The sequence below is a fragment of the Microtus oregoni genome, unplaced genomic scaffold (assembly GCF_018167655.1).
Source record: "Microtus oregoni isolate MIOR12 unplaced genomic scaffold, Mior012 000036F_ref0000092, whole genome shotgun sequence".
Taxonomy (NCBI): Eukaryota; Metazoa; Chordata; class Mammalia; order Rodentia; family Cricetidae; genus Microtus; species Microtus oregoni.
Genome location: NW_024543095.1, coordinates 22,994,422 through 23,009,404, shown reverse-complemented (window position 1 = coordinate 23,009,404; position 14,983 = coordinate 22,994,422). Strand labels below are relative to the sequence as shown.

The window sequence follows — 14,983 nt, the reverse complement described above, 5'->3', positions numbered from 1 at the left end:
TTATGATTGTTTGCCTGAATGCATGCATGTGCACCATGTTGCTTATAGCCAGTATTCTTAATTGCTGAACTATCTCTTCAGCCCCACATTTCCCTCGCTAAAACAAAATGTAAGTCAATTATAAACAAAATATTTAAATATTAGGGGAATATTTTACAAAGTCTGGCAACTTTGAATATACCTTCTTTATGAAGGTTATTAACCTGATAGTTCTCAATTGTAGGGGATTGCTCTCCATTCTCCACCCACAATTACTTTGCAGTGTGAGAAGGATTTCTAGTTGTCACAGTGGAGGTGACATTTATTGGACAGAGACCAAAAGATACTGTCGAACATTCCATAATACAATAAAAGCTCTTACCAACAGTGGATCATCCAGCTCTGTCAATAGTGCTGGAGTTGAGAAATGCTGGGGTAAATATATTTTATTTAATAACTATTTATTACCTCAGAACTAGTTAGGAGGCTCTTTAATTTTATACTTACAGATATCTTGATTAAAAAATAAGCACATAAAAATTTTTGTTATTTATTTATACGTATTAGAATTTTGCTTATATGTATGTACCATGTGCATGATGTGCCTGTAGAGGTCATAAGGGGACACGTGATACCCTGGAATTGGAGTCACAGATGATTTGTGAACCACGTGCTGGGAACTGAACCTGGAAAATGCTCCTAACCACTGAGCATCTCTGCAGCCCCATAACACACTTTTTCCCACTTGTCTTCTGATCAGCTAATTGTCTCTCTAAGAGCAACATTACTAGTCTGGAGGGAGGGGCTGTAAAGGGAAAGAAGACTTTCTATGTATGCCTTTAATCTAGCCAAGCAAAATTTCAAAGTAACATGTGGACAATTTTTTTTTTTTTTTGGAGACAAGGTCTCTCCATAGAGTCCTGAAACTTTCTATGCAGGCTGGCCTTGAATTTAAACATCTGCCTACTTCTGCCTCGAGAGTGCTGGGATTAAAGGCATATACCACTCTGCCTGGTACGTATATAGTATGTTTAAATTATTTAAAGAATAGTTTAAAATTTCAAACTTTGAAAGAAGGCACACAATTCACAGAAAACAGGAAAACTACATAAACAGTCAATTTACAGAACTGGTTAACTGTCAATATATCAATAAGGCCAACTGGTCAATATGAAAAATGCTTAATTTTCTTAGAAGTGAAACAACGAGAAATTATTCCTTTATGCCTGTTAGATTAGCAAAAGGTACAAAAATGATTCCAATAGTTATGCACTGCTTTTCAAAAGAGCTAAAGATATATCTAAAAACTAAATTAAAAATCACACAAAATTCAAGAAGAAGCAAACAGAAACACTCAAATTTTTCTCAATGCCTTAGGGAACCCATTCCTGAGAATCTGACCAATAAAATGAATGGAACACTGTTTCAAAGTGTATGTCAGAAGAGTGTGTTTTATACTAGAATCCCAACTATAGAAAAAGAATATGGCACTGAATTAAATGCTTGGCACGGAGGAGCTATGTGACATGGATTAAGATACATATATTTTCTATGCTTTAGTTTCCTTAACTTTAAAATTAAATGAGAAAATGCATGTAAAGTTCTTCAAGTGTCTAATCACAGTGTTACGCAGACACGAGCTAACTATTAGCTACAGATTATATATGAAGCTAAGTCATTTCTGGATCTACTATAGGCAGATGGAATAAGTGTCTTGGAAATAATATATAAAACATATAATAGTATATATTTATATATAATAGTATATGTATGTATGTACACACATACATACATATATAAATATTTCTTATTCTCTATTATTTTCCTTGATCCTTAAAAATTTCTCAGGAAGTCCTGAGGTTTTCATGGAACTTACAAATTAAGTGGAAATTGTTTAACACCTAATAACAAAAGAAAAAAACCAATTCAGTAGAGGAAACTATTAAAGTTAGCTCTTTAGAACACAGTATATAAAAAATTAAGAGTGGTTTCTAAAACATTTTAAAATTTAGCATATGTACAAAATCACAATTTACTATTTTGCTATACATCACATTTAAACAATCTCATTTGATTTACACTATTTTTATTTAAGCAATATTTTGTGAATTTTTATTTTATTTTAGGAGAACATAGCATATTAAAATATCAATGTCTCTACTATCCATATTCAATATATTGCTTTATAATAAAAGTAATAAAATTTATTATGACAAATGAATTGCAAATTAAGAATCCAAAATATGGCTGGGTGGTGGTGGCACACATCTTTAATCCCAGCACTCAGGAGGCAGAGACAAGCAAATCTCTGTGAGTTTGAGGCCAGCCTGGTCTACAGAGTGAGTTCCAGAACAGGCTCCAAAGCTACAGAGAAAGAAACCCTGTCTCAAAAAACCAAAAAGTAAAAAATCCAAAATATAGTAAGTTTCTTCAAGTTACAATTTCTGCTTTATTCACTTTTGAGGTACTAACAAGAGCTACAACTTTTATTAAACAGTTACAAAGGGGTTAGCTTAAGATCTAATAGAGAGGTCTAGAGAGATGGCTCAGAGGTTAAGAGCACTGTCAGCTCTTCCAGAGGTTCTGAGTTCAAGTCCCAGCAACCAAGTGGTGGCTCACAACCATCTGTAACGAGATCTGGTGCCCTCTTCTGGTGTGCAGGCATACATGCAGGCAGAATACAGTATACATAATCAATAAATCTTTAAAAGAAAGAAGAGCAGACATAGAGCCTGCATTTGAATTGTTGATATGTTTAGATAACAAGCAGTAGAATGCAAATCTGAGTCAGTGAGAATGTGGCCAGCATTCTGTATACAAGAAAGAATAAGACAGCACAAGCTGGGTGTGGTGGCACATACCTTTAATGTCAGCACTTGGGAGGCAGAGGCAGGCAGATTTCTACTGAGGGAGTCCCAGAACTACCTAGACTGTTACACAAAAAAATCCTGTCTTGAAAAAAACCAAGCCAGTAGTGGTGGCGCATGCATTAAATCCTAGCACTCGGGAAGCAGAGACAGGCAGATCTCTGTGAGTTTGAGGCCAGCCTGGTCTATAAGAAAAAAAAAAACTAACCAACCAAAAACACAGTACTTGTACTTACACTACATTTAGTGGTAAGGTACGGCTGCATAGTCATAGCATGCTTAACCATGAGTTGGGGTCTTATTTTGCTGAATAAGAACAAAGTGGTTATACAAGCTACCAATCTTCCAGAATTCACACCTTTATTGTCTGAGTCTAAAAAAAAAAAACCAAACAGAGAAATAAGACACCAGATTAAGGCAAAGTAGTGAAAACTAGAATATTATTGAATTTACTGAACATAACAGATTCAGTATGGGTCTTAATAAAATGCATTAGTATTTCTCATGATATCTGATTTCCTGTATTTCATTTTTGGGCACAAAATTACACAATGAAGAAAAAGGACAGAGGCCTTACTAAGAAAGGCAAGTTTCAGTGTAGGGGCACGACTGAAGTTTAGAAGGAGAAGGGAGTGGGAAAATTCAGGGAGTCTTGGGAAATGTTGGCTACATCTATGGATGGAGTGAATACAGAGAAGACAAACAGTTCAGCTACACGAGACTGCAGAGCGCCCTGTGAGGCTGTTGAGTAACTATCAGCGCTCTGTGCAGTCAGTTACACAGAAGACTGTGCAAATGAGGCCAGTTAGAGATACTCTGGTTCTTAAAAAATACATTTTTAAGAGATGATTAGTAATGTTAAACATTAATGGATATTAATATCACCAATGAAGTCTAGGATGAGAAAAATAGAAAAGGCAAAAAGGTACACATGAAAAACGAGAAAATTTAAAGAAAACTAAAAAACCAAAACAAACCTCCCCAAACTAGTAAGTCCTGTGTAAGAAGAGAAAGGCTATCTACAATTTCTTTAGGGGCCATAAGTGATATGTCCATAAGAGGAAGTTGGCCCTTCAGTTGAGTAACTGATGTCTAGTGCTGCTCTTCATTATGTTTATCAGGAAATGGGAAGTTATATTAGTAGTTTGTGTTTTTAAGCAATAGGTACCAAACATAACTTGTCTTTTTGGTGCAATTTTTGATATTTGTGACTGACATAAAATATTAAGCATTTAATTTATATTAAATTTCAACAGATTAAAAATTAAGATTGAGAAATTTAACAAATTAAACATTAATTATTAAGAGAATTTTATAAACAATGAGGAACAATGTTAGAAAGATAGTACAATATTCTTAGAATATCTTAAATGGTTACTACATTTTCTTTGAAAGTTTTCTATAATTTAAATAATACCAAATAATTTTGTGATGCCATTAAAAAACATTAGGCTGTGGACTTTATTCTTATTCAATATGACATCTAAAAGTACATATTTAGAGATATGTAAAACAGAAAATATTTATGAATTTATTATACTGTCTGATCTAGGCAATCTTACAATATAATCTAAAATAAATAACCAAACAGAAATTTACATGAACTCAAATTACCCTTAAAAATGACACACTAGTTACTAAGCAGGCAAATCCAGAGGTAAAACTGAGAAAAGGGACCAAGTACTTAAAAATCTCATAAATTAACTTAAGGATTAATATATAAAATATCTTACCAGCTAGAGACTCCTCATATTTAAGAATATGCTCAACTAGGTTATCAACAAGTTGAGTACAAGCTTTCTTCACAGGTTTATATGAGGAATCCTCTTCAGACTTCAACAACTATATGTATACATATAAAAATTCCAGTAAAATTATTTATGAGGCAATGATGATAATGTACATGCATTAAATATCAATAAGCATTTTTTTAGTTAACATTAAAAGACAAAGGAAATATACATGACATATTTAAAACCAGCAATCTGCAAAGTCAATGATTTTAGTAGAAGTATTTGAACTACTGTGTGCAGGGACTGACACTGGATAGATGCAGGGAAAGTGGCTTTTCTCTCTCAAGCCAGCCAAGACCACAGAAACACTGTCTGATATTAGCAAATTATTTTAAATAATCAACTACTGTATCTGAATTATACCTTAAGCCTTACAACTACAAAACATAATGGCATATTCTTTGGAAGATTTTTTTCTGCTTCATTTTTTGCCAAAGCATTAATAAGATGTGCTTAAAAACACGATGAAGAACAATAAAGAGGATGGAGATAAGCCTACCTGTAGTAACAAAGTAAAACCAACCCAATCTGAAATCATGGAAAATTTTAAATCTTAAAATCACGGAAAAAATGACTTAAGGTGTATCTGCTTTGCCAATAATAATTACGTGAATATTTCTAGGGATATTAAAAGAAAGTTGCACTTCCCTTCTGTGGAGAGTTTTCCAGAGCTATCAGACATAATTTTCTGCAATAGCATAAACGTTCTCTTTTCTTGTGTCTGACAGAGTTGCAACAAGTCATGAGTGGCTCATATGAGAGGAACGAAAGTGAAGTAAAACAAAAAAAAAAATTCAATATTCAAACTGTAAAAATGCACGATTTTAAATTTTTACTACAAGATGCATGGGTAGGCAAGTGTTTACAAAGAGCATTATACTACTAGGTTGCCTGCCCCCCCCCCCCCCTCGTAAAAAACTGGACCAAGTCTGAGAATCCTGGACTTTTCTGGACATTCTGATCTTTCTCAATCTTTTTAGAAGCTATCCCTCTTCTCCTTGCTGTACAGTTACTTGTTAAGCCTCACTGCTGAACCTGCAGGCTTCCATGCACCCTAACTTAAGACATGGCTTTTTTCCTTCCTTTTGGTGTTCCTCCCCAGGGACAGGGTCTGTCTATGTAGCCCTGCCTTGAACTCAGAGATCCTTCTGCATCTATCATCTTGTTCTTCTCTCAAACGTTAATAAAAATCATCTGGATAGTTAAAGGTGAGTGACAGCAACCAGAACAATACAAAGTCCACAGCATCATTGTTTCAGTTAAAAGATAAAAGAGACAGTTCAATTTGCCCATTTTCAATTTATAAACTGCAAATTTTCCTTGATCAACTCTATAATTCAATTTCTTAAGTGTAGTTACCAATATCTTACCAATATCTTATTCTAGCTTGGTTTACATAAAGCAGTGCAGTCACCCAAAACTATCTCATGTTCCTTTTTTGTAAGACATCAAGAACAAGCAATATAATTTATTATAAATCTTGGTTCATGACACTATCACTGCTGACTGGTATATGATTTAATATATTAATCATAAATAATACTCTGGTATGAACCCAATTCAGAAACACTTCTAGTAATTTGCAACTACCAAAGTATCTTCTTTCTTATCCTATGAAATAACTCGAGAAATTTGATTACCCTAATGCATAAAGAAATGCCTAAGCTGGCAGTTTTTTTCTGTTGTTCTTGTATTTGTTATCTTTTTTTGACACATGATCTCTGTTCTGAAACTCACTCTGCACACTAGGCTGGCCTTGATCTCACAGAGATTTGCCTGCTTCGGCCTCCTAAGTGCTGGGATTAAAGACTTGCGCCACTGCGCTTGTCCTGGTAGCTTTTCTTTTCCTTTTCTTTATTTAAATTTTAAACTTCTACAAATGTAATTTGATTAGTGTTTTGAGTCTTGCATTTTTACTCAAAAATTATGACATAACTTTAATTCAGGCTGTTCCAGAGAGTTAATTTTATATTTCACTGCTATTTAGCAGTCTTTTTTGTATACAAGCCACTTAGTTGTTCTTCTGTGTGTAGATTAAGTCAAATTTTAATGGTGTACACACTCAAAATAATCTTTTCCAAAATGATTGCATAGGACAAAATGCTTATGTGAAATGCTTGAAACCTAAAATCTTCTAGACTTTAGGGCATTAACATACAACACAAGGGAGATGCTTGGGCAAAGGACAGAGGTCTAAATATGAAACTCATTTAAGTTTCATACACTTCTTATATAAATCTCTTGAAGATAATTTTAATATGTGTGAGTCTGGCTGTCAAATGAGCTCAGGTGTGGAATTTCCAATTTGCAGAAGTCATCTCAGTGCTCAGATATGTCAAATGGAGTACTTCAGATTTTAGATTTCTAGAGTAGAAAGTAACATATTCTCAATGAGCGCAAGTGTTTATAGACACAATTTATTTTTTATTTAGATCTATTTATCTTATTATTTTACGTGTATGAGAGTTTTGCCTGCATGTATGTTTATGTAGCACCTGCATGCCTGATGACCTAACAGGTCAGAACAGGGTGTCAGATTCGCTAGGATTGGAATTACAGATGGTTGTGAGCTGTCATGTGGATACTGAGACAAACTCAACAAGTGTCCTTAACAGTCCCCACCCCCTAATTCTCTCTCTTTAGCTGGGTGGTGTTTGGGGCAGGCTTTTAATCCTAGTACTCAGGAGGCAGAAACAGGTGGATCTCTTGAGTATGAAGCCAGCCTTGTCTATAGAGTGAGCTCCAGGACAGTCAGGGCTGTTACACAGAGTAATCCAGTCTGGAAAAGCCAAACAAATAAACTTGTGTGTGTGTTTGATGTTTTATAGAATAATCTTTCTAAATAGCCTGTTGTACCTGAAGTCAAGATTCTCCTGTTTCAGCTTCAAGAGCACTGGATCATACAAAGTTAGGCGGCATATGCCTTTAATCTAAGTGCAGTGGAGGCAGAAGTAGGTAGATCTCTGTGAATTCAAAGCCAGCCTGGTCTATATAGAGAGAGTTCAAGGTCAGAAGGCCTACACGATGAGATCCTGTCTTAAAAATAAAACAACAACAAAACACGTGGGGGAGGGCTAGGCCTAACTCAACAGCAAGATGCTTGCTTTGCCATCAGAAAGTGTTAGCTTCAACTCTCAGCAACACAAAAGGAAATGTGAATAGAATCTTAAAAACAGTGAGGACAAACATAAGCACTAACTATTCAACAGTTCATGTGGAGAATTTTTACTTCCTAAATGAAGTTGAACATATGACAAATTGTATTTTACACTGCTGAGTTGGCAATATTTGAGGACTCAGATGACAAATGACAGAAAGCTAAATGGACTAAAGGCTAGAAATGCTAAGTCATGCCTGTTTATACAGACATACATAGAACATATATATGTAAAATAATGATAATACTCTTCTGTGTAAGTCTGTCATTCTGCAAAAATTGGTGCATGTATGAATTTTATGCTATTTAATGTAGTACTCTAAGTTGCCCTATGAAATTATATCCCATATATAGAAAATTACTGATTCACAAGAAAAAAATTCAATAAAATTATAAATTTCTGCAAGGTGCTAAATGGAACATATGCATGTATGTTTGGAAGTATGGAAATGGTAGGTGTGCTATGTACTCTTGACTTTAGAATTCTTAAGAACCCCAGGTTATCTCTCTGGCACATACACTTTAACAAAGTTTTTGTGTCTGGGGCTGGAGTGATGGCTCAGAAGTTATGAACACTTACGCTCTTTCAAATCACAAGTATGTAATACTAGCCTCAGGACCCAATGCTCTCATCCTGCCTTGTACACATGCACACACACATGTATGTGCAACACACACACACACACACGCACACTGTCATGAAAGAAAAAGGGATGGATGAAGGACAGATGAAAGAAGATTTGATGGGTAGGCAGAGGTGGAAGGATCACCGAGCCTAGAGTTTTGTGAGCAAAACTGAGGGAAAAAGTGAGATACTGCCTCTAACATTAACTCTGTGGGTAAGAGCACTTGGGGACTGTAATTCACATCCTTAGCACCCTCATACAACTAGGGCAGGGCTACTGTCTGTAACCCCAGCACTGGTAGACAGAAACAGGTGGATATTGGGAGCTTGCTGGTTAGCTAGCCTAGCCCAATCAGCTAATGTCAGATTGAGTGAGAGCGTCTCAAGAGATTAAGGCAGAGAACCACAGAACACCCAACACTCTTCCAGCTGCACACATGCTGCCTACCTCCTACAAAGAAGGAAACATGCTAGTAACTTTTACAGTTGGGAGATGAATACTCTTACTAAAAATTTCTGAAAGTTCAAATTGTGGTTTAATTTTATACTACTAAAAGAAGTTCTATATGTTTTATAATATGCCAAACAATTATGTATTTAACATTATTTTAACTTAAAGATCTCATGAGTAGTCCCTAGATCAGTGATTGTCAACCTGTGGGTCATAACCTCTTTGGGATCAAATGACCTCTGTCACAAGTGCTTCATAATATATCACACATAATAGATATTTACACATTATGGCACACAACACCAAAATTAAAGTTATAAACCAGTAATAAAATACTTTTAGAGGGGATCACCACAATATGAGGAACTGTATTAAAGGCTTGCAGCATTAGGAAGGTTGAGACCCACTGCTCTACAATAAAGGGATAAGAAACAAGTTATCTGAAAGTGGAGCTAGTTATTAGTAAATCAGAAAACATTTTTAGCAGTCAACTAGATAACTGATTCAATAAAAAATTATTGAATTCAATAAAGGAATTAAAACATAGCTTAAAATACTGAAGTACCTTTCTTCTACTAAAACACAAATAATTAAGAAAGATCTGAAAAGTTTTTTTATTTATTTTTTAAGATCTATTTATTTTATGTATATGGTGCTCTAACTGCATGTACACCTGAATGCCAGAAGAGGGCATCAGATCCCATTACAGATGGCTGTGAGGCACCATGTGGTTGCTGGGAATTGACCTCTGTAAGAGCAGACAGAGCTCTTAACAACCAAGCCATCTTTCGAGGCCTAAAAAGTTTATTTTTAAAGGATAAAGGTCTTTATTAAATTTCATGCCATCAAATATACACTCACATTTTGAAGGAGTTGCTCGAACCAATCATATCCAGTATCTCTACATGCTGCAACCTACGGTGAAAGGAAATGAAATTATTAAAATAAGGCATTTATAGCAACATTAAAAGGGCTGAGAAAGTTATAAAAATGAAAAAAGAGGCCATGGATTTGAAAGGCAGCAAGAAAGAGGATAGGAGAGGGTTTGGAGCAAGAAAAGGGGAGGGGAAAATGTTGAAATTGTAGCTCATAAAACAAAAAAAGGCATTCATTTTAAAACAGACATTTTAGTTATGCTGTAACATGAAGGGTATGTCTACTTTTTAAATTTGAAAGGTTATATTTAAAGTAAAATTTTTATTCAGTAACTTAAACATCAAAAACATTAGTTTAATATTAAAAAGACAAATATGGTATCAAATCATAAAAATATAGTTTATGCCATGCTTTATCAGAAAAGTCTGTGAGATTTCAAAAAGTAAAAAAAAAATTTGTTCCTTAGTCCTCTGGACAATAGAAAATGGAGATGCTCATGAAACTGAGTATATAATTACTCAACACACATCAGCAAACTACAATCATTTATGTAATAAAACCTAAACTCTGAATGCTATCTGCAAGCTGCTAGCCCAGCAGTACACAGCTGTCCTCCGCTTTCTCTCTTCCTTTTTCAATTATGGAAGAAACAGAAAACTTCAACATCAATGCTTATACAAATGAGTATGAAGAAATTGAGCCATATGCAGACATCGGTTTCCTCTTAATTAAATCCCAGGAGAAGCTCTAAGGATACAAAGGAAGCAGCACTAACGCCAGGCACAGGTAGGTATTTCATCTCTGCAGTGACTTCAACCAGCTTTGCAATCCTAGTAACCACACACATGCCCATCGTTCTTACCACATCAGTGATGTTTAAGATCTTCCTTGTCATTGCTTCTTTGTCATTATGTGGAGTTGGAGTAAACCAGAGTTTTTGGAATGTTTCATTTACTAATTTCTAGAAGAAAAAGAAACCTAGTCAATTACTAACAACAAAAAAAAGGCAAACTTTTAATTGTAAATCCCCATTACAGCTAGCTAAAAAATAAAATTTCAGGGATTTATAAAATTTTCCCTTTATAAATTTATAAAATTAAAGAAATTTATTAAATTTCTTCATGATTAAAATGACCAATTGATTTCCCAAATTATACACTTTTTTCAAACAGGTAATGATGGGCAATACTCTGTTTAACCTACAGTTTCTGCATAAAATACTACAAAATAACTTTAAACATGTATTTATAAATGTGTGCCTACAGAGCTGTATATCACCTGTGTGCAAGTGTCTGCAGAAGCCAGAGCCAGCTGGGTCCTTTGGAACTGGAATGCAGGTGGCTGTGAGCTACCTGGTATGGATGCTGGAAATTGAACCTGGGGTCTCTGCAAGAGCAGCAAGTATACTTGCCAAGCCATCTCTCTATCTCCTGAGAGGCTTTGATCAGACTAACATCACTTTTATTTATTCATCCATCTATCTCTATCTTTCTCTCTCTCCTATCTATCTATCTATCTATCTATCTATCTATCTATCTATCTAATCTATCTTAGTGTTGTATACATATACATATGTGGGTGTTTATGCCCATGAGTACACATAAAATAGATCACAGCAGGACATAAGGGTGTTTACCGCTATCATTTTTCCACCTAGTTGTCTTGAGATGCAAACTCCCACTGAAGTGGAAAGCTTGCTGTTTTGGTTAGGCTTGCTATCCAGCAAGCCCTTAGAATTTGCCTGTCCCTACCTGCCCACTGCTAGGGTCAAGGCACATGGGACTATGTCCAGCTTTCAGTGTGGGTGGTGGAAATTTGAACTCGGGTCCCCATGCTTGTAGAACAAGTACTGTTAAGCACTTTATTGCTTTAAAGGGAGAAACTTGTGCTGGATAGCTTTATGCCTACTTGACACAGCTAAAGTCATCTGAGAGGAGGGAACCTCAATTAAGAAAATGCCTCTGTAAGATTCAGCTGTAAGGTATTTTCTTAATTAGTGAATGAGTTGGGGAGAGTCCAGTCCATTGTGGGTGCGATCACCCCTGAAGTTCTACAAAACTTGGGTCCTGGGTTCTACAAAAAGGTAGGCTAGATATGCTGGGCGGTGGTGGCGCACGCCTTTAATCCCAGCACACGGGAGGCAGAGGCAGGCAGATCTCTGTGAGTTCGAGGCCAGCCTGGTCTACAAGAGCTAGTTCCAGGACAGGCACCAAAAACTACAGAGAAACCCTGTCTCGAAAAAATTAAAAAAAAAAAAAAAGCCAGAGGGAACAAGCACTTCCCTATGGCCTCAGCATTAGCTCCTGACTCGAAGTTCCAACCCTGTTTTGAGTTCCTATCCTGACTTCTTCCAGTGATTAATAGTGATATGAAGTTGTTTTGTTCATGGCGTTTCATCATAGCAATAGTAACCATAACTAGGGACAGGAACTAGTTAACAGAATAGTGGGCCACTGTTGTCATATTTGGTAGGATTGTGGAAGGGCTTTAGAAGTTAGAGCAAGAAAAGCCAAGGGGTGCTCAAACGTGGTGGGCTGTTCTGTGGGAGCCTGGAAGACTGCTGAGAGCAATGCAGAATATGGAAGACTGCTTTGTGAAGTTTCAGAAGTTTGTGAGTCTCTTAATGACTATCAGAGCTATTTGCTATTTTGAGTTAATTTAAGATTCTGGTTAGCTGGAGCCAAATAATGAGCCGTGATTAACAAGATAGCAGAACCACTAAAGAAAAATCTTTGGTTCACTGGGACAATTGCTGCTGGTTAGGTGGAGCTGAAAAATTGTGGGAAGTCTTTTCTCAGAGTCAGCACACACAACAAGTTGTGTTCAGAGGCAGCCAAGGACTGGTTTTGAAGGTATGAAGGGGTCATGGAGAGCAGCTGAGGCTTGGCCCTGGGAGAGGCCACTTGTGAAGGTGTAGCCAGAGTAGCAGTGGAAGCCCCAGGACTGAAGGGGTCATGGAGAAACATTGACGTTTGGCACCATGAAGAGGATATCAGCGAAAGCACAGTTCAGTTGCAGTACAAGACCCCGCATTTGAAGACATCAGTACCATGGGATGACGGCCAAGAACAGCCGCAGCCCTGGAATGGACCCAGCCTGAGTCTAAAAGACAAGCTGGGTTGCAGTGTGCAGTCTGAGAAGTGACCTAGGCTCTTTGAAGGAGCCCAGATTGTGATTGAATCCCAGATACTGGACATTAAGTGATTTATACTGTTGGAGTCTGGTTCCTGAATTTATCTGAATGTACTGTGCCCTGGTTTTTGCCTCTTGAAATAAGAAACTATTTAACTTATTATTATTTTTGTTAATAGAAGTCCACAGTTGAGACTTTCTATTTTAAAAGACTTTGGTTTTTTTAAGAGACTGAATTTTTAAAATGTTTGAATTTGTAAGACTGTGGAACTATTTTTGTTTATGTTTTGTTTTTCGAGACAGGGTTTCTCAGTGTAGCCTTGGCTGTCGTGGAACTTGCTCTGTAGACTAGGCTGGCCTCGAACTTACAGAGATCTGTCTGCCTCTGCCTCCCAAGTATTGGGATTAAAGGCGAACACCACCACCAACTGGCTGGGCCTTTGAAGTTTGTAAAATGTTTCACATTATGATTTTTTTTTAAGTTTACACTAATGTGTGATTGTGAGGACAAACAAGAAAGGAGAAGTATTCTTTACGGTAATATGTTTTCCTGTCAGGCTGACAAGGGATCAATTATACAGAACAGTTTGATGACAACTAGACACCAGCTGAAGACATCTGAGAGGAAGAAAGCTCAATTAAGAAAATGCCCTACAGGTTGTAGGCAAGTCTGTAACTGAAAACCAACATACTATTTAAAAACTGAGATAATTTTATTCTCACAATATCTCTGGATAGAATAGTTTCTATAGTTAAATACACAAAACTGTAATGGTTGGATAGGTTGGGAAAGATCATATTTTATTAATATAAACTCTAGATTATATATAAATAAATAAAAAATAGATTAAATAAGTATCTAAATTATTTTAAACATTAATGAAAAAGATATTTCACAAGATCAGATTTCCATCTTACCTTAATGCCTTCTTCATCGTTGACTCTACGAATCATTTTTACACACATTTCTGTAATTTTTGGAAATGTTGGTTGTTCAATACAGATGTCTCTTAAAATCTTTATTACCCTTTTCCTGACACTGATACCAGTATCCTAAGAACAAAAATGTATTTTCATATGTTAGGAAAATTTAGAGGTTTTAGGTGTGTGAAATTTGAAAAAACAAGGTTAAAGATTTTTTTGTAAGCATTATAATTCCTATTTGTTAAATGAAGATTATGTTGCATATATTCACCCATATCATAAACATGACATTTAGCTTACCAAATTTACTTTTAAAATATGATGTAACATGGATATATGTACACTCAGTAATGAACTCAAGACCAGAGAACAAATTCAACAAATTTGAATAAGAGGATAAGCTTTTAGAATAGTGTCTGGTACTTCAACAGCATATAAAATGCTAATTATGATACAGACAACAAAGTGTTTACTAAGCTAAATCAAGTAAACCTTTTGGCACTAACTACTCTTGTATTATACTAATGGTAATAAATGTCCCTGAAGCAATATGTAATTTTTTGTGTGAATGTGTCAATGTGTAGTTCTATAAAAATCAATATGCTTGTAGTGGGTGGTGTGCCTGCCATGAAAATAATTTTCAGACAGACAGACAGACACACACACACACACAATCACTCTGCAATGATAATTACTCTAGAGTACTCTTCAGAACCAGGTAACTATCATACATAATTACTATCACTATCAATTACTCATTAAAAACTGGTATAATAGTAATTGAAAAATGGATCTTATTTTCACTAACAATTGGCTTGATAATACTGAGTAGCTTGCCTCTTGAAAGCATAACCTTCTTTAGAATGGTGCTATATGGTTCAGATTAGGCAATATAAAATTGTAATTGTCATATATATATTTTTAGATTAATTTAGTAACATTTAGGGCAAATTATATTCATAAATTCTATAAAACAGAAGAAAATACCAATATTCTTTCAATCAGCATATCATAATACTGCTCAGCAAGCTGAGGTCGACAAAGGACAAATCGACCTAGTAATTCCACGGCTGCCTCTCGAACACTAGTGGAGTTATCCATTAATCGGCCATGAACTCCTCGCTGCATGTCAAGCTAAAGAAGAGTGAGAGAAATGTCATTTGTAGCAGAGAGATAATC

At 35.7% G+C, this 14,983-nt stretch overlaps 1 protein-coding gene across 2 annotated transcripts in view; it reads right to left on the bottom strand.

The window, feature by feature from the left end:
- Positions 1-14,983, bottom strand: part of Nipbl (NIPBL cohesin loading factor) — a 158,828-nt gene that overhangs the window by 18,693 nt on the left and 125,152 nt on the right. For both annotated transcript variants that reach the window (XM_041631035.1, XM_041631036.1), the window contains exons 29-34: positions 14,792-14,938; positions 13,799-13,933; positions 10,611-10,709; positions 9,734-9,787; positions 4,580-4,688; positions 3,083-3,219 (exon numbers count right to left, since the gene is read on the bottom strand). In XM_041631035.1, coding sequence (XP_041486969.1) covers positions 3,083-3,219; positions 4,580-4,688; positions 9,734-9,787; positions 10,611-10,709; positions 13,799-13,933; positions 14,792-14,938 — 681 coding nt within the window. The remainder of the gene's footprint in view (positions 1-3,082; positions 3,220-4,579; positions 4,689-9,733; positions 9,788-10,610; positions 10,710-13,798; positions 13,934-14,791; positions 14,939-14,983) is intronic.